We start from the raw sequence: 24,988 nt of genomic DNA, 5'->3' as shown, positions 1-24,988 counted from the left end.
CTCGCGTGGGCACAGCTGCCCAGGAGCTGAGGCGCCCCCCGACACCTGGCCTTGCTCTCTCTAGCGGGAATGGGGGCGGCTCAGAGGGGCAAGGGCCAGGTCTGCGTCCTTTTCCTGTGGCTGGGCTCCGTAGCTGCCCGTGTCACCAGACTTCCCAGGCCCTTTCTGGACAGGGCGTTAGCCTGGCTCACCTCTTGCAGTCTTCAGGGTCTTATCTCTCACAAACAAAACCCGCTAATGCCCCTGATTCCAAAGGAACAGTTTCCTCTATTATGCTATCCTGGAAGAAGCGCAACTTCAGAGTGGGAGGATCCCTCCCTCTGCTCTTCTGGGCTGTTCTGTATTGCTCATATTTTGAGTGTCTTCCTTTTCTTTCCCAGCTCTGTACCCACAGCCTCCCCAGGCAACACGGCCAGGGGCGCCTCTGGTGGACAGAGCAGGCACTGCAGGCCAGACCCCAGCCGCTCAGGGGAAGGGAAGGTGCTGGGCGGGATCTCAAAGTCTCAATGCACCTGCAGATCACAGGGACAACGCTGGAGGCGCTGAGGACCCCTCCCCCAGACCCTCCGGGTTTGGGTGTGTGGGAGACAGAGCTGGAAGGTGCTATGAATGACAGTGCGTTGAGAAAGAGCCTGACAGAACTAAAGGGCAACTGAGGTTTGGGCCTGTGGCTCCTGCCTCTGACCCTAAATCCACTCACGCCTCCCTCATCCCTGCTTATCTGCTAATCCTCGATTCCAGCCCCAGGGGACTCTGTGGTGTGCTTGGACCTCCACCTTCCCAGACACTCCCGCCCCCCCCCCCTCAGCCCAGCGCCCGGGGCCTCACCCGGAGAGAGATGAGTCGCAGCCTGTAGTCCTCGGTGTGAATGACCTTCCGCACGGTGATCTCCACACCGTCGTGCACCACCTGCTCCTCCGGCCAGTACTCGGTGCACTTCTGCAGGACCCAGACCAGGCTGCCCTGAGACCCGCCGCCCCCCTCCCGCCCTCTCGCCAGCACCCCCCACCCCCAGGGCTGGCGGGGAGGGGCATAAAAAGGAACTGTTGGGCTCAAATCTCAGCGACCTAACCAACAAGTTACTTCCCTTTTCTGAGCCTCATTTTCCTCATCTGGAAAATTGGAGCCACCATACCCATTTTGAAGGACTTTCATGGAGTTTGAATTAAATAAGCTATGATGGACGTGGAAGGAGCCAGGAGCAACCCTGGAAGACTGGGAGCAGCGGAGTGTCAGTAGCCAGGAGGTGAAGAGGCTAGGGCTCAGCTGCAGGCTCTCTGCCTCTGCTGTGTGACCCTGAGCAAATGACTTAACCTCGCTGAACCTTACACTTCCTCACCTTGACAGTGGAACAAATACTACCAACATCGCAGATCTAGTGTAAGGATTAATTTGGAAACAAGACGCTGGGTCTGGGGGTTTGGCCTTACCTCATTCATCTCCTCGATGTTGGTGATCATGACAATGATGGGCGCGTGTTCCTGCCACACCATGCGCCAGAAGTCGCCGACGGTGCTGACGATGGGTCCCTGCGTGGCGATGTACACCTTCTCCTCCCCACCGTAGCCCTGCAGCCAGCCCACTCCAGACGTCAGGGTCAGACGCAAGCTCCCAGGGCCCAGCCGCCCCCCTCAGGCTCCGCCCAGGGTCTCACAGGGGCCCCACCAGCCCACACAGGGACAAGGCCGGAGGAGGGATGCCGATGACCCGGGACTCCCTTTCGGGGAGAGGCCGTCGGGGTAGGCTGGGGATACACACCCGGATGTAGTTGGCGTTGATGTAGGAACTCAGGGGGTTGTTGGGTTCCGGTGAGGTCAGGCACACTCTGCTGTGAGGGTCTGGGGCAGGGAGAGACATGTGAGGCCAGGAGCTGGGACCTCTGGCGTGGGGCCCACCTTCTCCAGCCCCCTTCAGGGCACATTTCCCCAGGGACCTTTCCCTGCCCAGTAGCAAAACAGGGCCTCATCCTGAGGCCCAGGCAGGCAGGTGAGGAAGGGCAGTGGAGAGAGGGGCCCTGGGTCTCTCGCTGCAGGGTTAATACCCGTCCTTTGTCTGGGCCCTTTAAACTGCCCCATACTCACTGTGCCTCATGTTTTGGAGAGGAGAAAGCTAAGGAAAGCTGCTGTCAGGAAAGGAATTACCTGGGGTACGGGCGCTGGGCAGCCGGAGCCGGCTAGAGTCTGAGTATACACTGCCACTGATGTGCTGTGCAGGCCTGTTTAAAGCTGTAGGCCTTTCTATGTCTCAGTTTCTCTACCTGTAAAATGGGCTTTGCCCCCACTTTACAGGTAGAGAAACTGTTGGGAAGATAGTGAGAAAATGTGGAAGTATTTCATAACTGTAAAATACTTTATAAATGCAAAGGGCTGTTAAGACTTGGGGGTAGAAGTCTAAGGGAGACTACGGGGAGAAAGGGGGTACAGGTTTCCACGTCTGAAATGAAACTGCAGGGGTCTTAGTGGCATAGGTACATGTAAATGAAGCCTCATCCCCCAATCTATCACTTGCCAAATCCCATGGTAAAAAATTCCCCATAACATCTTACTGTTCTTCCTGGGGTAGAATTAATTTTATTCCAGCTACAGGCTCCCTGTGATAACTATTCTGTCACCCGGCAGAGGCTGCGACTCAGACTGGGAGGGCGGAGGGGGTGGGCAGGGAAGCTGGCTGGGGGCCGGGAGCCCTGGGTTCTGTTCTAGCTTTGTCACCAGCTCACCGTGTGGCCAGACAGTGCTTCTCCCTTCTGTGGGCCTCCGTACAAGAGAGTGGTTAAGTGTCTACACCACCAAGCAATGCAGCCTGGTTCAAATCCTGGTTTATGACTTCCTGGCCGTGTCAGTTTGTGCAATTTACTTAATCTGCCTGGTGCCCTATCTGTAAACTGGGGAGTACTCCTTCCACCACCACCTTGCTTATCTTGTAAAGGTCAGGCAAGTTAACAGTCACAAGTAGAGCCCTTAGTCCAGTAAGTACATACAACTACTATCTAGCAGGCAGTTGCTGTTGTTATTGCTGTAATTACAGGCTTTCCCACAATAAGTTAACAGGTGAAAAGAAGGCTTCCAGACCCCGTGGGAGAAACAGGGGTGGTGACATGCACAAGCCCCGCTCTCCAGCCCTTTTCAGCCTGAGGCTTTGGCGGGTGACCTGGAAGGGAGGTGGCAGTGGGGTGCTTCTTGTGGGTGTGGAAGGGAGGCAGGGGCTACCGGGCTGACGGGGTGGAGGAGTGAGAGTGAGCAGAAGCATGGCTTCCGGGTGACCAGAGCGCGAGAGGAGCAGGGAGCTCCTTGTGTAGGGAGGACAGAAGCGGGCAGTGCCTCCTCTGACCAGACACCCAGGCCTTTGGTATTTTAAAAAACCCACCGTGGTAAAGGATTTTGCTCCACTTTGATCAACAAACCCTCACTGTGGCTGTCAGTAGGGGCTCCTGGATAAATAACACATGGTCCCTGTCCCTGAGGATCTCACGGTGGGGTGGGAAAGACAGATGGACAGCAGACCAGCAGAGGATGTGGGATGTGAGCCCTGAGCCTGAGGGAACAGAGAGGGCCCTGGACTGGGCTAGAGTGGGTAGAATTCCTGGACAAGGTGGCGCAGGAGCTGGGTTTGAAGGAGCAGTAGAAGAAAGAGGAGCAGGGAACGCGGTCCTGTCCCATTCAAGTGTGGAGGGCAAGACAGGGGTTGGTGAGAGGTGAGGCTGGAGGAGAAGCCGATGAGCAAGGTCTTCTAAAACCATGCTCAGGAAGTTGGACCTAAGGCCAAGGATTACAAGGTGACGATGAAGGTGTTTAAGGGGACGGGCACGAGACTTCTGCCTGTTGTGCATCATTTTGGTGACGATGGTGGAAGCTGGGTAGAGGGCAGAACATGGACGTCAGCAGACCAGCCAGGAGAAGACTGTGATGATCCAAGTAAGAAGTGCCCGGGCCTTGCAGCCCTCTGCGTTCAGCCCCTCCGGGGGCATTCGTGCCAAGGCACTTACGCTCGTGGTGCCCTCTGGAGTTGGGTGGCATGGAGGTCTTGGCCCCAACAAAGCCACTGGCAGAGGGGAAGGAGAGGAGGACTTAGATTTAGGAGACATTCATTCATTCATTCATTCATTCATTCATTCATTCATTCATTCATTCACACAGGTACTGAGCGCCTACGTGCCAGGCGTTGCCTGCTGCTCGGGACACAGTGGTGAACGGGACAGAAACTGCTGTCCTGCGCCTCATTCTCGCTGCCGCCTGCGGGGTTCCTGGTACTAGGTACTCCAACTGCCCATGCACCTGCCTCTGCCTCTCCCTCTCGGGCGCGTGCTCCCAGCAGGCAGAGCCGGGGGCTGACTTCTCCGTCCTGAGGGGAGGGCCTCGGGAAACGGGTGCCAAGGGCATGAGAACCAACAGATCCAGGCTGTGCCGGGTCTGAGCCGGGCCTCCGCCAAGCCTCGCCTGCCCTCTGCCCCGCAGTCCCGTCTCTGCAAGCTGCAGGGTCAGTTCTCGTGGAAACAAAGAGCCTCTGCTGGGCCCCGGGCACTGGAGGCGGCGCGAGGGCTCCGGCAATCCAGTGGGGACCTGTGGCGCCACCGCCTGCCGCCTAACCCCACTCTGGTGGCCGCTCTAGGGGGTCACCGCGTCCCTAGGTTCAGAGGCCCCTGAGCCCCTCCCGCTGGGGGGAGAGGGGGCAAGTTGAGGGAAGACGTGAGCAGCCACAAAAAACGCATCCTGGCCTTACATGGAGCTTTGTTTAACCGGAACTACCTAGAGATGGCGTAACCATAGCAACCACAAGTCGATATTTTAAAAGTTAAAAATAAGTCATGACATCTTACATGTTATTGGAGATGCTGTCGGCAAAACTGCTTTGTTAAAGCCTCACTACTTCACAAACTGAATGAACGGGTTTGTGGGCATTCGCTTGCAACAATTCACCTTCAAGCTAGCTCCAGGGCCCGGGGCCTGAAGGCACAGGGGGGGCAGGCGGACAGGGGCTTAATGAAGGTTACCTGAACAGGACACCTCAGGGCTGAAAGAAGAACATCAGGTAACCTGATGTAACCACCCCCAAAGGAGGAAACACCTTCTCAGACCTTCTGGGGGCACTGCTCACATTGCCTCACTCGAATACCTGGAGTGACAGGGAGCTCACTACCTGTCAGAGGTAATGCATTCTTCTGAGGGGCAGCTCTGCCTGTTAGGGGACTTGCAATCTAACCAAACTGGACTCAAGTGTAGACAAATGAAAAAACAGATTCTGTGGTCATGGAGGTCTGGGTTTCAAACTATTTACCTGCTGTATGACTGAACAGGCCCTTAGCCTCTCTGAGCCATAGTTTCCTCTCCTAGAAAACCGGCCTCATAAAATCTGCACCCTCTGCAGAGATAAAGGATGTGACAGTGCTCTGCAGTCACCGTGCGCTGTTTGGGAGCAGCTGTATCGACACCCTTTCTCTCTCAGTTTCCACCGAGCCCGGCACGAGGTCTGGAGAATGCTGTGTGAAGGCATGAAGCCGCCCCTGCCCCCGTGAGAGCTTTTCCCTTCCCTGGGCACCCCCGTTCCCCACTCTTCTAGTGATGCGTGCCCCCGTGCCTGGAGGCTCAGCTCAGGCTGCGGGAAAGCCTGCCTCTATCCCCCTCGGGCAGGGAGTACTCACTGGGAAGGATGGTTTTGTACCGGTTCTTCCGCACCAGACCAGGGATATCGTACTCTTTTGGATCCACAAAGTTCATGGGGATTTCCTGGGAGAGGAGGACACAGGGTGTGAGCAGCTGTGGGCTGGCCCTCACGGACATTCAAATCCAGGGGCTGCCATCCCCCCAACTTCTACTCCAGGCGCGGGCTTGAGTGCATGCATTCAATCAACAAACATTTACTATTAAATGAGATAGCTCGCACAGAGCATTTGGAACAATGCCTGGCACAGGCTAAGTGCATAATAAACATTATGACTATTGCCAACCTGGTACACAGGAGAGACACTCAACAAATGGCTGATGAACGGAGAAGAACAAGAGGAAATGCAACCTGGCCACTCACTGCCTCCTTCCACGTTCCTGTGCTAAAGCCGGAGTGATTTTGCCAATCTGGGGTCCTGTCCCAGGTATCCTCACTTCAGGACCTTGGTTCACGCTGCTCACTCTGTGTTAGCACCCAGTGTGTCCTCACCTCTTCATGTCTTAGCCGTCTTAAATACTGCCTCCTCTGAGAAGCCTTCCAGGATTCACCAGCAGGAAAGGTGCCTCCCTCTGAGCATCTGGGGCCTGGCCCCTCTTTCCCTCCTCTCCACTGATGCCCATCTCTTCCTCCAAGTTGCTAACATGCCCTTTTCCGTCCTGCCTCCAGATCTTAGCTCATGGCATTCCCCTTGCCAGGAGCATCTCTCTCTCCTCTCCAACTCTGCAAATCTTTCCCACCCTTTAAGGTTCGCCTCCAGGATTAATCCCCAAAGCCTCTCCTCTCTGTACTCCCCTTTCTATCTATTCACACAGGTTAGCACCTAGCTATAGTAGTTTTATATCATTCTTCTTTTTGACACACTGAGTATAGTCTTTGAAAAATGAGGATTAGCACCATATTTCCCTTCTGGGGTTGTTAGAATCAAAAGAAAAAAAAAGATGTGTGCAAAGTGCCCAAGGAGTTCAGGCTATGTTCTTTTCTCTCTGGGCCAAATCAGCAAGGATCTGCTGAATGCCTTCAACGTCACCGGGGGCCTCTGGAAGAGGATACAGGGGACGCGTGCCCGTTCTTCCCGGGGAGGTGACGGCTCAGAGGAGGAGCTGGGGCTGCGGTGGCTGAGGAAGGCTTTCTCGAGGGGTTGAGCCTCCCAGGAAGTCTTGGGTGGGATATGGGAGAAAGAATCCAAATGAGGGTATCCCAGGTGGGGAATGATTTGAGGACAGGTATGGGAGGTGGCAGGCCCAGGTGGCAGTGGCCAGGCCCTGCAGGGGTGGAGGGGGCAGAGGCTGGAAAAGGAGGCTGGGGCTGGGCCCACTCGGGTGAAGTGGACTGCTTTCTCAAGCAGGCGGTGCCAAGTTTGGAGAATCTGGAGCAGTGGTCACAGGTAATGGAGGCCTTCCCAGAAGAGTCATCCAGTCCCGGCTGGGCACACGGAGGCCTGGGGCAAAGGGCCAGAGGCAGGGAGGTGTGAGGGACCTACGCTGCTCCCGCCCCTCTGGTTTCTACAAGGAGGGATTTTTCCTGAATGATCATGACCTCTTACCTTTTTCTCACCCTCATCTGAGAGGCAGGGGAGCTGCCTGCTGGGTGGGGTTGGCTGAGGAACTGGGCTTTCCGGCTCCAGCCCCTTCCTTTCTCCTCCTATCAGGAGTCCTCCTGCCAAGGGACAATTATGGGGGGCTCTACAGGGTGAGGCCAGAGGGGCCAGCTCCACCTGCGGTGGTGGGAAAGTCTAAGTTTGGGGAAGCTCATTACTGCCACATACCTAAGCCTCATTTCTAACCTCGCTTTGATCAGCAATTGTGATCTCTTTTGTCTCAGCTCTGCACTGGTTCTGCAAGGAAAACCAGTATCATTTAGCGGGTCCTTCAAAGCCTAAGAGGAGGCAGCTGGAGGCTGCTTCAGAGGTCAGCAGGGAGGTGATTAGGCCCTAAGCTAGAACCACAGGGTGGGAAGGAGCGGAGGTGACTGGAGAGCTTTCCAAGGTAGGAGGAGCAATGCTTGTCGGTGTTCGGTGTTCGATGGAAGGAGGGTGGGGAAACAGGACAGGCAGGAGAGCAGGCTTCCTGGGGCTCTCAAGGCACAGTGCTGGGCAATAATCACTTAGAAATGCCTACGCGACACAACGCACCCAGCTGGATGCTTTGCACACGTTAGCAATCTCTCTATTCCTTGCTACAACCCCATTATTTTTACCCCCATTTTCAGGATGAGGAAACTGAGGGTCAGAGAGGAAGCAGCTGACAGTGACATGGTGCTCATCTCCTCCAGGTGCTGAGTTCTGGACACCCTGCCCCTCTGACCTGCTGGGTAGATGACTGACGTGAGCAGAAAAGTCTGTCCACAGGGCGGTGGCCAGCTCAGGGGAACTCACAAAGAATTCTGCCTGCAGCAGGAAGGGGTCCAGGGCCTTTTCGTGGAGCTCCTCAGCCTGGAGGACGCGGGAGGCGCTGAGCAGGTACTCACGGGCAGACTCCTCGCGTGGGGACATGATATAGCCGAAGCCCTCCTCGTTGCAGCCCGGGGTGCACATGTCCAGGGTCAGGGAGACGTTAGAGCCCCTCCTGGAAGGGCCAGGAAAGGGGGAGGGAGTCTCAGGAGCAGGGAGGGTTATCTTGGGAGCCTTGGGCATGGGGCGATGAGGGAGGGGAGATCAGAGGTGGGGACGGGGTGGGCTCGAGGAGGAGGGGTGGGAGTAAGACAAGAAGCCCCGCTGCAGGGAGCACAGGTCTCCGCCCCTGGGCCCAGGCCTGCCTCCCTGTTTCCTTCCTCCCGCAGTGTAGCTCCTGCCTGGCAGGGGGTTCCACTCAAGGCAACCCCAACACTGCCCTCCCCTGGACTCTTGTGTCACTGCTAGAGGCAGTTCCCAGCCCCAGTGTCCCCAGGAGGCTCCGAGAGATGAGGGCCCTGCCTAGAGCAGAGAAGCAAGGCTTGAGCCCAAGAAGGGGGGCTCCTGACCCTCTGCTATCACAGTCCTGGGCCCAGTGGTCCTGGGATGAGGGTACCGAAGGGTCATGGACATCTCATCCAGGAGAGGCCAGCACCCTCGGCTGTCAGGGAAGGGGGGAGACCCAGCAGCAGCAGAGTGGCCAGAAAGATGTCTCCACTGGATAAACCCTATGGTGGTCAGTGTCTAAAACCACATGACAGCAAGGACTCTCTTTACACAGAAAGGGAAACTGAGTTCCTAGAGGAGATAAGAATTGCCCGGGATCTCACAGTAAGGGGGTGGCAGAGCTGAAACCCAAAGCTAGGCTTTCTGACTCCTCAGCCAGTGCTCCTGCCATGACTTCAAGCAGCCAACTCAAACCTGGTATGATCTGATGTACCCAGATTTGAAAAGATCCCAAAAGATCTGTGCTCTGTGGGCCACTACGAAACACTCTATAGAAATAGGGCTCTGTGATCACGCGGGTGTGGGGAAAACTGCCCACTACCTGACCTACAATGCTCATGAGCGTGTTAAAGTTCCTCCTAAGTACTGCAGCAAAGAAACTTCTTTAATCTCATATTTCTCAAATTTACTTGAGCACAGACTAGTGTGTGTGTGTGTGTGTGTGTGCATGTGCGTGTGCACACCTGTGAATGCCTGTGTGTGTGTAGTAACAGCAGTTCTTAGCGTTCACTTTGGGGTCTTCTGATCTCCATGAACTGGACCTGAAGGACACGTGTCTTCATGACTAAGCTACGAGACCAGCCCTGTCCTGGGCACAGGGAGTCAGGCAGGCACCTGCCCTCTGATGGGGAGTGCGAGGGCCCGAAGGTCCCACCCCGCCCTCCACCCCTCCCACCTCTCCTGCAGACCCATGGACTTGACGGTTAATGAGGTGGGGTCAGCCTCAGGCTTGATGTCCATCACGCAGTCAAACACAGGCGTCTCGGGGACAGGGTCCAGGTCCAGGAAGTCCTCCTCCACCTTCTCCTCCATCCACTCTGAGTAGGTAAAGGAGGGCTGGCGGCTCACCGACTGGCGTCTGTCCTCGGGGGGCAGCGGGCCGGGTGGCTCTGGGGGGGCCCTCGGGAGGTGCCACACCTGGTGGAGAACATGTGGCGTCATGGACCTGGGGCCATGCCAGCTGCCCCTGGTTGCCTGGGGTGCCCGTGAGGTTGAGCAACCTGCCCCTCAACGTGCCCAGGGCCGCCTTGCTGGGAGCCATCTATATGGCACTGCCCGTCGCCTCCAAGGAGGCTCCACCTCGACCCCCACCCGCCGCCAACCCTCAGCTTCCTGTGGATAAAGGCCTTTTGGGGGCTCACGGGGGTGCCCACACCAGTCTTCTCTTTCACAGCAAACTAATCTTTAGAAAGGAGGTGCCCCTCATCCCAGGCTGGACCCACTGATGGGAGGAGACAGCTACTCTGTCCCCACCCCGACCGGAGCATCTGGCCTGTGGGTCGAATGGGAGCTGTGGGATCGGGGGCACAGGGTCAGAGGAGGAAAATCCTGGGGATGGCATCAGGAGGCACCTTACCAGAGTGGTAACGAGGACCAGGCCCACAGATAGGGAGACCAGCAGCAGACTGGGGACTCCCCAGGTCCCAACTCCCAGCCAGGCCTGGGGAACAGCAGACAAACAGGTCAGGGGGTGGCGGGCAGCCCCGTTCTCACCTGTTTCAATGGTGACAAAACTGAAGCTCTGACAACTGCACAGCAGGTCTGGAGTGGGGAGCAGGGAGAAGAACTTCAGGGCTTGGAGTATCTTCTGAATTCAGAAAAGCCCCAGCCAGGGGTTGGGGAGGGATATATTGGAAGCCCCCAGCTGCTCCCTCCCGCCCTGGGGTTCCCCAGCGCTTACTCACCATTGGTCCCAGGACCAGCCGTTCCATGGAGGAGATGAGGTTTGTGGCATTCTGTGACCAGACCGGGCCGTAGCCGGTGAGCCAGAGCACCCCGCAGGCCAGCTGGGGCAGCAAGGGGGGGCAGGCTGAGTTTTGGAGCTAGGCTTCCTTGCCCCCATGTCCTCCACAGAGCTCACCTTCAGCCTCAATCTGCCCCCCCCACCCCCTCCCTGGAGCGTCCTGAACCTCCAAGGTCTAGACTGGGCAGTAGAGGGAAGGGCCCAGGTGCCCTGTGTGCAGAGGAGGCCTCAGGCTCTCCCTGGAGGAAAGCTGACTGAAGGGAGCCAAGAGAGGAGGCTCCCAGAGATGTGTCTCAGGGAGAACTGGTCAGGGAGGCAGGGTGCCAGAAGCTAAACTACTGAGGCTGGAGCTCAGAACTCCAGCCTGCTCCTCACACCAGCCCTCAGGGCTCTGAGTCACTGAGGCAGACCCAGAAGGCCGCTCAGCGCTCTGTAGCCCCAGGCGACCATCTTGGGAGGCAGGGGAGGGATGTCCTTCAGCCCGCCCTCGCTGCAGGCCCTCGGGAGGCCGGGGCTGTTCTTACCAGGAACTGTGAGGCCGCCAACAGGCACAGGCTGCTCCTGACAGTGAGGGAGTGGCTCCAGGCGCCTCGAGGTGGTGGTTTCTGAGCTGCCTCCGAGGGTGGCGGAGACGGTGGAGGGGGCGGCATCTCTCTCTGCGGGTCTGGCAGCCCTTCGGCCTCGTCCAGCGCCTCCATCACTACCGGCTGGGGGAGACCTGTGGACGGCAGGACTTGTGGCCAGTGACCCCGGGCCCTGCCCGCACGCTGGGCGCTGCCAGACCACGGCGGGCCGCTCCTTCTGGGGTGCTGTGGATTCCTCTCAATCCAGGATCAGTCAGCGTGGCTCTACTTCCAGCAGTCACCCTCGATTAGCAAAGCAATATTCACCTACCTTCGTCAGAAAGAGCTACGTGTGGGTGGACAAATTATTTTTCTTTTATTTCTCCAGTAACAGAGTTAAAATGGCAGGAGGTTTTTCAGGGAGTTAATATCCTTGTGTTTACGCAGCTTCATTCTTTTCCATTTCTTAAGGAAACAAAAAACAACCACTTCAAACTCAATTAGAAAAGAAAAAAGCCACAGCATAACCAGGCCGTGACCCTGAACAACCCACCCACGCCTCTCCTCCAGGTTTTGATCTCTCCGTGGTCTCTGCCCCAGCTAGGGTTGGAGGTGGGGCTGTTGTCAAGACCCAGGCCAGGGGCCCCTTCCCCACATCGAGACCCCACACCGGAAGGGACTGGGGGCGGTGGGGGTGTGTGGAGGAAGGTCTTGGTGTAGCAGCGTTGATATCAGATATCTGGGAGCTAGGTCTAGCTCTGTCCCTGGTTGGGTAAACTTGGGCAAGTCACCCCAGCTCTGGGCCTCAATTCTCCCATCGGGAAAGTGGCCCGTGACTTTCTAACTGTACTTTACAGAGCCCTCGGGTTTTCCCAGGTGCCCAGGCGTGTTGCCGGGTGCTCTGAGTCCCTCTGCCTGTGCCTCATTTCATACGTCCTGTGTGACCTCATTTCATCCGCTGGCTTTCCTCTAAGACTAGGTCAACACAGGGCTCCTCTACTAAAAAGTCTGAGCGCCACTGCCTGCATCTGGGGATGCTAGCACCACGGAGATCCCCGGGAGATGGATGTGTACCACCTGACCGCAGGGAGGGCCTACACACACGGGACCCTGCAGGAATTCACATCACTGTGCATACGGACAAGGGACTCTTCCTGCCGGGACACGGACTGCACACCTAGAGCCAAGACCTCGGGAGGACAGGAGAGCAGTGTCCTTGTTTCTCCCGGTCAGTGAGCACCTCCACGGCCTGGGTCAGTGGTGCAGAGAGCTCAGGTCCTCAAGACACCTGTGTGTGCCTCGCGGCTCCCCCTTCCTGGCTACCGGCCCTGTACGGCCTCACGGGCTCTGCCGCAGCCACTCTCCTTACAGTTCCTCAGGGAGCCTGTCCCCGTGCTATATCCCTCTGCCCGGGCCTTCCTTCACCATGCTCCCCGCTCCCACACACACTTTGCCAAGTTAACTCTTACTCATTTTGTTGTTCTCAATCGGATGTCACCTAAAGCACGTCCTGCCTCCTGTCAAAGGCTCCCAGCACCCCAGGCCCCTCCATACCGGCAGCAGTAACGATATGCCTGGAACATACAAGGCCCTGCTCCGAGTCCTTTACATAGGTTAATTCAGTTCCTGTTCACAGTGCCCCTAGGAAGCTGGTACTACTATTATCCCCATTTTACAGAAGAGGAAGATGAGGTGCACAGAAAGGTGTCCGAGGTCACCTGGTAGAGGTCACCTGGTTAGGTAAGTGGTAGAGGTGGGTTTAAACCAAGGCAGTCAGACAGGCTCCGGGCTATACCACCCTCATGATGGTTTGTGTAATTATTTGTTGACTATCTTTTCCCCCACTTGCCTGCAAGTTTCATGAGGGCAGGAGCTGTGCCAGTTTTGCTCATCAGGACTGTCCCCAGATCTAGGACAAGTCTTGGCATACAAATCTGCAATAAATATTTACTAAATGAATGAATGGGGAAATGGATTTGGCTCAATGGATAGGGCGTCTGTCTACCACATGGGAGGTCCATGGTTCAAACCCTGGGCCTCCTTGACCTGTGTGGAGCTGGCCCATGCACAGTGCTAATACCCGCAAGGAGTGCCCTGCCGTGCCGGGGTGTCCCCCGCATAGGGGATCCCCACACGCAAGGAGTGCGCCCCGTCAGGAGAGCCGCCCAGCGCGAAAGAAAGTGCAGCCTGCCCAGGAATGGCGCCGCACACACGGAGAGCTGACACAACAAGATGATGCAACAAAAAGAAACACAGATTCCTGGTGCCGCTGATAAGGACAGAAGCGGTCACAGAAGAACACACAGTGAATGGACATAGGGAGACAACAGTGGGGGGTGGGTGGGAAGGGGGGAGAAATAAATAAAAATAAATCTTAAAAAAAATGAATGAGTGGTGGTGGGCAAATGGTAATTTTATACTGTTTTCTTACCTGATAAATGGGGTAATAATACATACTTTAGAAAACTGTTATGAAGATTGTAGATACTATATATAAAATACCCATAATGGTGCTTGGCAATGAGTAGGTGCTCAGGAAATGGCAGATTATAATAACAATAACTACATAATTTCTGCCTTCAAAGGTCACCCAGTCTCGTGGGTAAAACAGACACGTTTATGATATAATGCAGTAAGTGATATATCTGAAAGCTGGCGGAGTCTAAGTGGTGGGGGTCGGAGGGCATCTGCCTTTCCCTGTGGAAGTTCCAGTTACTGACCACCATGGGCAAAGAGCGCAGATCCCGGGCAGCAAGGTGAAAAAGGGAGAGCTTCTGCTAGAAGATGGAAGCCCAGAGTTCCCACTTTGGTATGTAGAGGACTCATCACTCAAGGGGCAAGGTCTCTATCCTCACCCTTGGACAAAACAGTTGACAGGCGATGCCAATTACGGAAGGGTGGGAAGGGTACAGGCCCTGGGTCCCCTGGCTGCTGTGCTTTGGCTCTGCAGTGGACATACACTCTGCGGACTTTGTGCAGTACCAGAAAAACCCAGGATAGCTTAAATAGTAAGGCATCGTATTTTGTGTCCGAGGGTTAAGAATTATATAGATGCCTTTATATTATAAAAAAATAGCAAATGGTTAGTATCTGCAATTGCTGAGGCTGGCTGGATTTAGCCTGGACCTGCTTTTATGACGTCATTCTGAACAGGTCTCATCACTGTTTATGGTTGGGTAAAACTTGGCCTCTGTGTATAACCACTCCACCCTCTTGTTTTATATCCATATTGAACACCCTGTGACTGACCTCCACTCTGTACTTTCCTATCCCAGAATCTTGATTTCTGATAATGAGTATAGCACCTTGTAACTCACCCTGGTTTGGTACCCACCCCACCATGGTCAACCCCTTAATGTTTATTTATTTATTTTTTTTATTTATTTCTCTCCCCCCCGCCAATTGTCTGTTCTCTGTGTCCATTTGCTGCATGTTCTTTGTCCACTTCTGCTGTTGTCAGCGGCACGGGAATCTGTTTCTTTTTGTTGCATCATCTTGCTGTGCCAGCTCTCCCTGTGTGTGTGGCGCCATTCCTGGGCAGGCTGCACTTTCTTTCATGCTGGGCGGCTCTCCTTATGGGGTGCACTCCTTGCGCGTGGGGCTCCCCTACACGGGGACGCCCCTGCGTGGCAGGGCACTCCTTGTGGGCATCAGCACTGCGCATGGGCCAGCTCCACACGGGTCAAGGAGGCCCGGGGCTTGAACCACGGACCTCCCATGTGGTAGGCGGACGCCCCAACCACTGGGCCAAGTCCGCTTCCCCCCTTAATGTTTATTAATGAAGGAACCTGTGTCCAGCTCTGCCCCAATTACCCATTAGCATCCCAATGGTATAAAATATTAGAATTTCTGCAGCTCGAGAGGCTGATTTGAGATTGTACATCTCTGGTCTCCTGTTGGTGAATAAATCCTCCTTTCCTTCCTAGCTTAGTTCAGTTTGTCTGTCTGTCCTGCCATTGTTGAGGGAACGAATTCAGCCAAGGACCACCCAGGCCCCTCTTCGCTTGGGCAACCCCTTCTCCTCTCTGTGTCTCAGTTTCTCTATCTATAAAATGATGGCTTGAACTAAAATTCAATCCTTCTCAAATATTTCTGCTAACCTCAGAGGAGAGGGAACATGGACCTCTGGGGAAAAAGTAGCAAGCGCACATGACCTTGGACTTTGTTACTTTGCTTTAAAAATCATGGGTGCTCAGGGTTCTATACCATGGTACAATCTACACTTGTTTTGATATTAAAATAATGTGTTTTTTTTTCCCTCCAGAAGCTTCAAATCACATTTATGCTTCAGGAAGATGTGCTACATTTATCCTGTGGCTTTGCCCTCAGGGGTACATACACCCCAGTCTGAAAAGTATGGAACTTGCTAGCAATAAGACGTCATGCAGCTGTATAAATGACTCTGTAAATGAATATTTAATAACACGGGAAGAAATTTCTATGGTACTGAGTGAGAAAAGCAAGGTTACAAAACAGTGTGATCTCATTGGTCTAATACATTAAGACCATATCAATGCGCATATAAAAAGATGGAGAATATTCAATGTAAGGCAAGAGGTTAACATGAAATAGTGCTTGTAGAGCACAAAGCACAGTGACTTAATGCTTGGCACACAGTGAGTGTTAAATAATTGTACATGGTGAATGGGAAGGCTATAAGTAAGGTGTTAACAACTGGGAGATTAGAGGGGACTTTTTTCTTGTTTATTTATTCTAAATTTTGTCTTCTGTAAGAAGGAAAATATTTTTTTTAAAAAAGATCAAAGTTCAGGGATCAGGAGGTCTGGCTGGTACTCCTGGTTTCAGGCTCGGCTTGCCACCTGTCACATCTAAATGCATTTGCTGGGCCATGAGAGGACTTGGGTCAGGGACTGAGAGAGTGTTGCTGGTTCTGTGAGACCCACCCCAGCAGGAGGAAGGCCACCCAGAAGCGGGTCCCACGGCTGAAGTGGGAGCATCACTTTTGCATATGAAAGATGGTGGGTTACTTGCCTTGCGCACTATGGGGGTGGAATGAAAACTGCAGGCTCTGTACTCACATCCCAGAAACAAAGGTGGAGACTTTTTTTTTTTTTAAACTTCTATGGCACCTGGCAGCCCTGGGGGCCTCAAGATGAATCCAACTAACAGATACGCACTGAGCACCTGGGAGACGCATACCTTTTAGAGCAGGGTTTATTTAAAATCTTTTCTGAGTAGAAATCTGATATCTCTTTACCCAGAACGGCACATTTCAAACACATGCTGAATTCTGCACATAATTTCAGAGGGTCTCTGTGGACCTCAGGTGAAAACCCCTGATGCCTGTGTGGAAAGTAGTGGAAGTGCGGAAGGTGGAAAACTGGGCTGGAAACTTGTTTTCCTGATTTTAGTCACTGCTCGTTCACGATTGAGTGCAATACACACTTAACGAGCACCAATTATACGCTAAGCACTGGGAATGCAAAGATTCAATTTTGTGCAGTGCAGCAAGTATCTTCTGTGTGCCTACTTTGCCAGCCACTGGGCTAGGTTTTGGGGATAGAGCAGTGAACACAGCAGCCCCCGCCTCCACATGCACCGCTGAGGTCCTGAGCCCACGTGTCCTCGGCGCCTCTGGTTCCCTCTTCGGGGGGCTGTGTCAGCTCTTCTCCTCGCCCTGCTCCACCCTTCCACTTACTGTCTTGTTCTAGGAATGATAATGCCACCTCCCTGGGCAGGCCCTATGCAGTTCCCAAAGTGCTTTTGTGCACACAGATGCATTTGCTTCTCTCAGCAGCCCTACGAGGCAGACATTATCATCAGCCCCGATTTGTCGGTGAGAGGCGGCTGCTTGTGTCAAGGGCAGGCTTTTCAATAGATCACAGCAAGGTAGCTGCTTTGCCACGCATGAAACCCTGACTCAGAGGCAGCTTGCTGACAAGTGACTTAACATCGGGCTCTTCATGGACTTGCTTCTTGCGAAGGGTGAAGGGGATTTTCCAGGCAAGGAATTCGTGGTTCAGAAAGGATAAGTGGTTTGCCCAAGAAAGTGCAGACCTGAGATTCGAACCCAGGACTTCCTGGCACCAACTATTCCTTCTAACTTGCTACATTGCTCAGTAAAGGGTCACTGCAGCACAAAGCATGGATGATGGTGGGAGCTGGGGGGAGAGGGTGTCTCTGTGTTTGGGGGAACCTCAAACCCTAGCCAGCTGCACAGGGAAGGCTGTATGATATGGAGGTCGGGGGAAAGAAGTACCGGAAGGCAGGGTTATCAGTGTCCTGGGCCAAAGCTCTAGGTACCTGGATAAGGCACGCAGGCACAGGGCCTCAGGTTTTACCTGGGGCATGTGGGAACACTACGATCTCTCTCCCCTTGCCCAGAGCCCAGATCCCACCATTAGACTCTGCAGCTACTGTGTGCCCTGGGGCTTGTGCTGCCTCGGCTCACATACCCGTGGCGAGGCCGCTCTTGTCAATGACTCATCCTCTGAGCTCCCTGGCTGCCAGCCCACCGGAACTGGAGCGGAGGACTGCCTCAGCCTGTTCCTGTTTACATGTGGAGGGAGGCTCTGTCCCATTCAGCTTTTGTCAAACGTGGGGCTCAGGCTCCCTGAGTGGCCTCCTGGCTGTGCCCACATGGCCACAAGGTGCCCTGCCCAACGGGACATCATACGCAAGTCTAGTCAGGTCCTGAGGCACATCACAGATAGGGAAACTGAGGCCCCGAGAGGAAAGTCATCTTGCCCAAGGTCAACAGCCAGCCGACAGCCAAGTCGGGACATTGGCTGCTACCACAACCACTATCACCTAACATGTATTGAGTGCTTACCATGTACTGGGTGCTGTTCTAAATGCTATATATATATATAGTCACACATTTACCCATCTTATTCTCATTTTACAGAAGAGGAAACTGAGGCCCAGGGAAGTTAAGTCACAGGGGTAGTAATTAAGACCTGAACCCAGGCTGTCTGTCTCTGGAGCCCATATTATTAATCAATACACTAGAGTAGACTAACTTCCTAAGCCAAGGGCCCAGGTGGCCCACTCGCCGCACCGCGTCACCTTTAAGAAACCGCCAACGCCCTCCATTTCTTTGACGGGGAAGCGCGATTTCAGAAGCGGGGCCTTGTCCATCTGGGTGATGGTGCTTGGCTCCACGCTTACCATTGTGCCCCCAATCCCACCACCTGACAGTCATCCCTCATCTACAGGATTCCTACCACCTCACTGAGGGTGGAGGGAAATGCAGGGGCAGGGGTGACCTGGGGCTATTTTCCCACAGCTCTCACCTGTTGGAGGGATGAGCTCATAGGGAGGGCTCTGCATTAGTTACGCTCTGACTCCATCGGCTCTGCGCCAGCACACAATTACGAGCCTTACGCTATTCAACACTCACAGACATGCTGTGGACTGACAATACTGTCCACGTGTTAAAGACGGAGCCACAAACATTCAGAGAGGTTCAGCAACTTGCCTAGGGTCACACAGCCAGGAAGCAGCGGAACTTGGAGTTGAACCCAGGTCTGGGGGTCTGCATCATGCATGATCTTTCTGCTATTCCATAGGAAGGACTGGAGATCCATGAGGGATGGGATAAAGGGTGGCTCGTTTGCCTACCTGGCCTATTTTGAAGTATTTCTTGGGCAGGCCCCGAATGCAGAATCAAGGAGGTGGTGCCAGAGGAACTAGGAAGGGCGAGAGGTGGAAGAGGGGATGAGAGGGGACAGCCTGGCTTTGCCGGGCATGGGCACTGCCATGGTCTCCGTCCTCCCTGGAGGAGTCTGAAGACATGGTCCCCATTTCCGGCAGCCTTTTGGGGGTGTGTGGCAGACAAACTAGGAGTCAGAGGGTTTGTGCTAAGGAGACAGCAGATTTCCAAAATCCCTGTTTTCATTTGACCAACATCCGCTGAGCACCTACTCTGTTCTGGCTCTTTGCTAAGATCACTGTCCGCACCCTCTGCCCAAGTTTTCTGCTCCAGCCTGCCCAGCAGGACTCCCGGGAGTGGGAAGAGTTCCCGCGAAAAACACTTCCGGACCATCCCAGCGAAGACAAACTGTGGTGGATTTGGGGCCTTGGGAACTTGTACTGCTTCTCCATAACCCCTCCACTGATGGGTGAGCGACGGGACCAACTCAAGGATCCACCGAAGGGGAAAGCAAGAGGACAAGGACCTGGTTTGGCAGCAAGTAAGTGCTCGGTTCCTCTCCCATGGTAGGCGAAATCAGGCGGCCCGAGTCTTGTCCATCTCTGAAATCCCCAGGCAGGCAGGATGGGGTAGACAGGGATACAGCTTTTGGCAAAAGAGGATTCTGGAATAGAATGTGGGTGTTCACCATGTATGAACTGTGTGATGTGGGCAAGTTGCTTAACCTCTCTGTAACTTAATTCCCGTGGCAGTCTTAACACACGCCTGCGAATTCTTCAGCACTGCTCCGGTCAGTAGGTGGAGCCTGTGTCCCCTCCCCTGGGACTGAGTGGGCCTTTGTGATTGCCTGGAAGAAAATAATGGGGCGCTATCTGACCTTCAAGGCTGGGTTAGAAAAGTCCTTGTAGCTGTGACTGGCTTCTCTTGGGACATTTGTTCTGGAAGCCTTCAGCAGCCATGAGGCTACCTTGGGGAGAATGAGGGGGTGGGCTGGGGGTGGCTGTGGAGAGAGTGCGTGTCTGAGGAGCTCAGCTCTCACAGCCCCCAGGCATTTGAGTCTGCCCAGCCTCAATGAGATATGTTTTCAAGGTGACTCTGCACTCACCAGCACCTGACTCCAACCCATGAGCTGCGCCCGCAGAAGAGCTGCCTCGTGAGCCAGGTCAACCTCTAGATTCGTCCTGTAAAGCCACTGTTTAGGAGTGGTGTATCGCTTTTTCCATGCTATGCAACAAATGACCACAAATTTAGTGGCTTAAAACCACACATTTATCATCCCTCATTTCTGTGGGTCAGGGGCCTGCGCACAGCTTTGATGGGCTCAGGGTCTCAAGAGGTTGCAATGATGGTGCCAGCCGGGGCAGGGGCCTCAGCAGAGACTCGAGTGCGGGAGGCTCTGCTCTCACGCTCCCTCAAGGTGCCGGCAGAGTTCATTTCTTTGCAGCTGTAGGAGTCATGGCAGCTTGTTTTTTTTCAAAGAGGGAAGAGAGGGAGAGAGGAAGAGCGGGAGTATGGGGGGGTGCTACACTCTTATATAATCACATGCATGTAATCATCATGGGAGTGACATCCCACCACCACTGCCACGTTCCACTGGTTAGAAGCAAGTCACAGGTCCCACCCACACTCAAGAGACGGGGGTCACGGGGGTCACTCACTTTAGGGTCTTTTCACCCCAGGTGCTTTGTTAGGGATGATGGACAAATGATACCGTTTCTTTACCTGTCCAACTGGGATGGGTAACACCACCCCTGTGTCACCAGGTTCTTGTGACAACCCACGGGGAGAATGGCTGCCAAGTGCTCTGCTCAGTGTCAAGCAGGGGCGTGGCTGGTCAATGATAACGATGATGATAAGGGCTGACATAATTCACACATGTCACATAGATTAACTCGATCATTCCTCACCACAAACCTGTGCAGGAAGACTATTAATCCTCTTTTACAGACCGGGAAACTGAGGCATACAGAGGTTAAACAATTCACCCAAAGTTAAGTTACAACAACTAGAAATAGTGGAGCAAGGAATGATATCGAGGCAGTTTGGCTTCAGCAGCCAAGCTCTTCTCCACCGCCCATGCCTGTTTGTTCCTGTCTCCTCTCCCTGGCAGAGCCTGGCATACAGTAAAGGCTTCATGTTTGGTGTTGATGACGGGACACAAGCTGGTGGCTTTTAGAAGGTGTCCCTACTATACTCAGAGCAGGGAGTGCCTGCTGGTTTGGAATTTCCTGTGGCTGTGTCCGCCTCTCTTACTGAAAAGTGAGGTTTGGAGACAGACTAGATCTTGGTCATCTCTATTTGTCCCCACCCCAGAGCCCATGCAGAGTGTGCAGGACACGGTGAGTGCTCAGGGAATTCCTAATGCTGGATCGCAGCGATCAGTCTGGACATTCGACAGACAGGCTGACGAGGCAGGAGGGTGCTCGGACCTTAGGAGCAAATGGAACTTTTAAAGTTGATGTTTTGGGAACTCACCCCAGGCAAGGGTAGACATTTTTTCCATGGAGGGTGGTGGTGGCTGTCCTGTTCTCCTTCCTGCCTCTGCCGGACTCTCAGTGACTTCCTTCAAGCCAGGGACCCTAGTTCTCTGATCCACAGGAAGCACAAGCCTGTAGTCTGCGGTAAACAACTGTTGCTTCCCCCAACTCGTGGAATCACTCTTTCCCCTTAGATCACAAAGCCAGCCTAGCCAGGCAGCACTCCAAGCACTTGAGAGTGCTTTAGCAACACCAACTCATTCAATCCTCATAACAACTATGGGAGACAGGTAACAGAATTGTCTTCATTTGACCCATAGGAAGTCACAAGTACAGGAGGCCAAGTAACGGGTCCAAGGTCAGCACAGGTAGGCGGTCCAAGGTCAGCACAGGCAGGCGTCAGGCCCAGCCAGTCTGGCTCCAGCACTGGCCTCTTACCGGCACTCTACGTGCCTGCCCAGGACTGGGCCTCTGCAGCCCCTTCCTCCTCCCTGTCGGGGGAAGTCAGCCTGAGAAGGAGCTTCCGCCTCTTCCAGGACAAAGGGTTCAGGGGCCATCCAAGGACTGAGGGGACAGGCCTTCTCTCCTTGGCACGGTCCACCGCACCCTGGCACGATGGGGCTCCTCTGGGGGAAAGGGCACAGAAAAGTGGGACTAGGACCAAGAGGACAGGGAGAGGCCTGGGAACCAAGGGTGTCCGATGCTTAGTCTAGAGGGGGTGGGTGGGGGGAGGGAGGGCCAGAAGCTGTTTCCCGGGAGGCTGTGCAAGGAAGGGGGCATGTCAGGAGGCAAGATGGGGATTCCCTTCTGGATGCCTGGGAGGCAGATTTCCAAGTAACAACAACGATCTCTAGAGCCTGACCCTGCAAGTCTACACTCGAGCTCCTTCCCACCCCACAAGTGGCTCTGTTCCACGCCGGCAGTCGACTGTCAATGACTTGCACCCACAGCTGGGGTTACACAGACTTAAGCCTGAGTCTTGACTTTGCCATTCACTGCCGTTATGACCTTGGGCAAGACACTTACTCTTGCTGAACTTTAACCTCTCCTTGGGAAAATGGATATTCTAACAGCTGTCTCTTAGGATTTTGAAGATACCGTGAGATAAAACCACATAAAGTGCTTAGCCTGGTGCCTGGTATACAATTAAGGCAGCTAAAACACAGACAGGAAGAGAGGAGGATGGGGAGAGAGGCATGAGGGAGAGGCAGCAGTAAGGCTTCCACTGTCATCTGCCAGGTGAGCCCCCCAGGACTGTGGCCACCCCTATGTGGGCAGGGGCTTTGAGGCTGCTGGCTGCCCCCCAGGGTCAGGGGAGGGAGTGGGCATGGTCTGGAAGTGGGAGGAATGGAACAGCTTTGTCTCTGCCAATTAATTAAATATGGAATGCTAACAAGCCTTCAAAACAAAACAGAACTCAAGTACTCTTTAGATGGGATATAATAAAACTGTTCTATCTGAAATTGCAAGCAGCTTTGTTGCTGCAAACAAAAGCTCAGTTGTTTGTGCCTCTCTGGAGAGGAGGCCCAGAAGTACAAGGGTTGAAAAGGTCAAAGAAACTCTGGGGGTACAGGGCCCCCACCCAGCAGCCCACACTGAGAACTAAAAGAACCCACAGCAGAGGCCCTGGGACAACGCTGGGCCAGACGCCCCAAGAGCACGCAAGGAGGACAGGCTTGAGAAAGCATCTTGTCCCACCCTTCCATTGCCCAGATGAGGAAATTGTGGCCCAGGGAGAAAGAGGCAGGACCAGGACTGGCACTGGGATCTTCAATGCTCTCATTAAATCTGAACAGGAAGTTGAACAGGGGCTGCCTGGGGGTGTCTGCGGGGTTTGAGGCCTGAGGCGTCACGGAAGCAGCCGGCGAGGGTCCCAACTTGAGTGGGTCCTGCTATGTGCCTCAGAGGCCTAGGAAAGCCCAGGTGGTAAGAGGTGAACAAGAGCAGCCTGTGGGAGCAAAACCCAAGTCTCCAGACGCTGCTACCCTGAGATGGCCTTGGGAACCAGAGGCTCAGGAGCCCCAGGTGCAAGTCCCAGCTTCCAACGGGCTGTGTGACCTTGGGCATCTCGCTGCCTTCGTGGGTCTGAGAGACTAGAAATTCAAAGAGTAAGTGGGACGAGGAGTTCAGAGCCCTTTTTGCTCTAAAGACCCACTGCTTTTTTTAAAAATTTTAAACAAATCTGAGCCCCTTTGCTTTAGTGTATGGTACAGATTGAATTGTGTCCCCCCAAAACACATGCTCAAGTCCTAACTCTGAGTCTTGTAAATATGGTCTTATTTGGAAGCGGGACCTTTGAAGACATTATCAGTTGAATGAGGCCAAACAGAATTAGGCTGGGTCCTGACCCAATATGACTGGTGTCCTTATAAGAAGAGGAAATTTGGACAAAGAGAGAGAAGACAGTCGTGACAGAGACTGAGTTACGCCACAAGCCAAAAACCGCCGTGGAGCTCTAGCAAGCCACCAGAACTCTAGAGACTCAGGAGGCAAGGCCCTGCAGACCCCCTGATTTGGACCTTTAGCTTCCAGAACTGTGAGACAGTAAGTTTCTGTTTTATGCTTAGTTATGGTAGCCCTAGCAAACTAAGACAGTTTAGTTCTATGGCTTCCCTTTGTTCTCAGGACAAAGACCAAAATCCTTGCCACAGCCCACAAGGAAGGCCCAGCATGCTCCGGCCCCTGCTTATCTCCCCAGCCTCCATCCACACCACTTTCCCCCCAGTGCTCTCTCCTCCAGGTTCTTCTGGATCCTCTGCTGAAACCAGTGTGGAAAATACAAATGTCTGGCAACAAGTGGTTCTGATCAAGGGTGTAAATCTTAAACAAATTCTCAAAAACTCTCTATGAGGTCATGTAAGATGATTCCTAGGCTTGGGTGGGCCTCTTCCCTGACTGCTTACTGAAGGAATATTACGCTATTGTATGTATCCCTAGGGGTGACTGAGGGGGCAGTTTGTAGAAGGTGTGGGCACAGCGTCGACATATGGGCTGGAGTCACACCCATATGAATGTACATGAGGTCCCTTGTGATGATGAACAGAAGAGGGGAGAGGTAAAACAAAGTGGGGTAGAGGGACGTGGATGTGACTCAAGTAGTTAAGCTACCATCTACCACATGGAAGGTCCATGCTTTGGTTCCCAGTGCCTCCTAAAGAAGACAGTAAGCTGGCATGATGGAAAGGCATGGCAAGCTGACACAAGATGATGCAACAAGAGACACAAGAAGAAAAACCATAATGAGAGACACAGCAAAGCAAGAGGCAGGGGTTCCCAGTGCCTCCTAGAGAGAACAAACAAGACAGCAAGTTGATGCAGTAGGATGATGCAACAAGAGTCACAAAAAGAAAAAACATAATGAGAGACAAAACAAAGCAGGAAATGGAGGTGGCTCAAGCAATTAGGTGCCTCCCTCCCGCCTCAGAGGTTCTGGGTTCAGTTTCTGGTGCCTCCTATAGAAAGAAGGAAAACAGACACAGCAAGTGCAAACAACAAGGGAGTGGGGAGAAATGAATAAATAAATATTTTAAAAAGAAAAGTGGGGTGGAGCAGGGACTGGCTTTCCCTATGTCCATCCTTCAAACTCTTTCCAAATCCTATTTGTCAAGGTAGAAGGAAAGAACATATTTCATTTAAAAGACTGTTAGCTTGAATTCTAGCTTTTGACCATTTAGCTATAACATATATCAGCCCTACAAATGTTAGGGGTGGGCCTCCTTATAAAGCTGTGCTCACCAGAGCAGTTGGTAGAAGAGCTAAAGTAAAGAGAAGAGCCAAAGATTTAAGCTACAAAGCGTGAGTAGCTTAAATAATGGA

General features: G+C 53.7%; 1 protein-coding gene across 2 annotated transcripts in view; it reads right to left on the bottom strand.

Moving 5' to 3' along the window:
- The window catches only part of PTPN5 (protein tyrosine phosphatase non-receptor type 5), a 59,697-nt gene that overhangs the window by 3,146 nt on the left and 31,563 nt on the right, over positions 1–24,988 (bottom strand). Inside the window, exons 3-11 of one of the 2 annotated variants that reach the window (XM_058305652.2) lie at positions 11,042–11,235; positions 10,459–10,560; positions 10,131–10,214; positions 9,450–9,691; positions 8,033–8,222; positions 5,636–5,720; positions 1,759–1,838; positions 1,431–1,568; positions 829–939 (exon numbers count right to left, since the gene is read on the bottom strand). In XM_058305652.2, coding sequence (XP_058161635.1) covers positions 829–939; positions 1,431–1,568; positions 1,759–1,838; positions 5,636–5,720; positions 8,033–8,222; positions 9,450–9,691; positions 10,131–10,214; positions 10,459–10,560; positions 11,042–11,235 — 1,226 coding nt within the window. Of the gene's footprint in view, positions 1–828; positions 940–1,430; positions 1,569–1,758; positions 1,839–5,635; positions 5,721–8,032; positions 8,223–9,449; positions 9,692–10,130; positions 10,215–10,267; positions 10,316–10,458; positions 10,561–11,041; positions 11,236–24,988 lie in introns of both variants that reach the window. The other variant, XM_012525651.4, reaches the window with a different exon arrangement.

This window comes from Dasypus novemcinctus, chromosome 10 (genome assembly GCF_030445035.2).
Source record: "Dasypus novemcinctus isolate mDasNov1 chromosome 10, mDasNov1.1.hap2, whole genome shotgun sequence".
Taxonomy (NCBI): domain Eukaryota; kingdom Metazoa; phylum Chordata; class Mammalia; order Cingulata; family Dasypodidae; genus Dasypus; species Dasypus novemcinctus.
The sequence above is the reverse complement of the archived record's forward strand: the minus strand, read 5'-3'. Positions and strand labels throughout refer to the sequence as shown.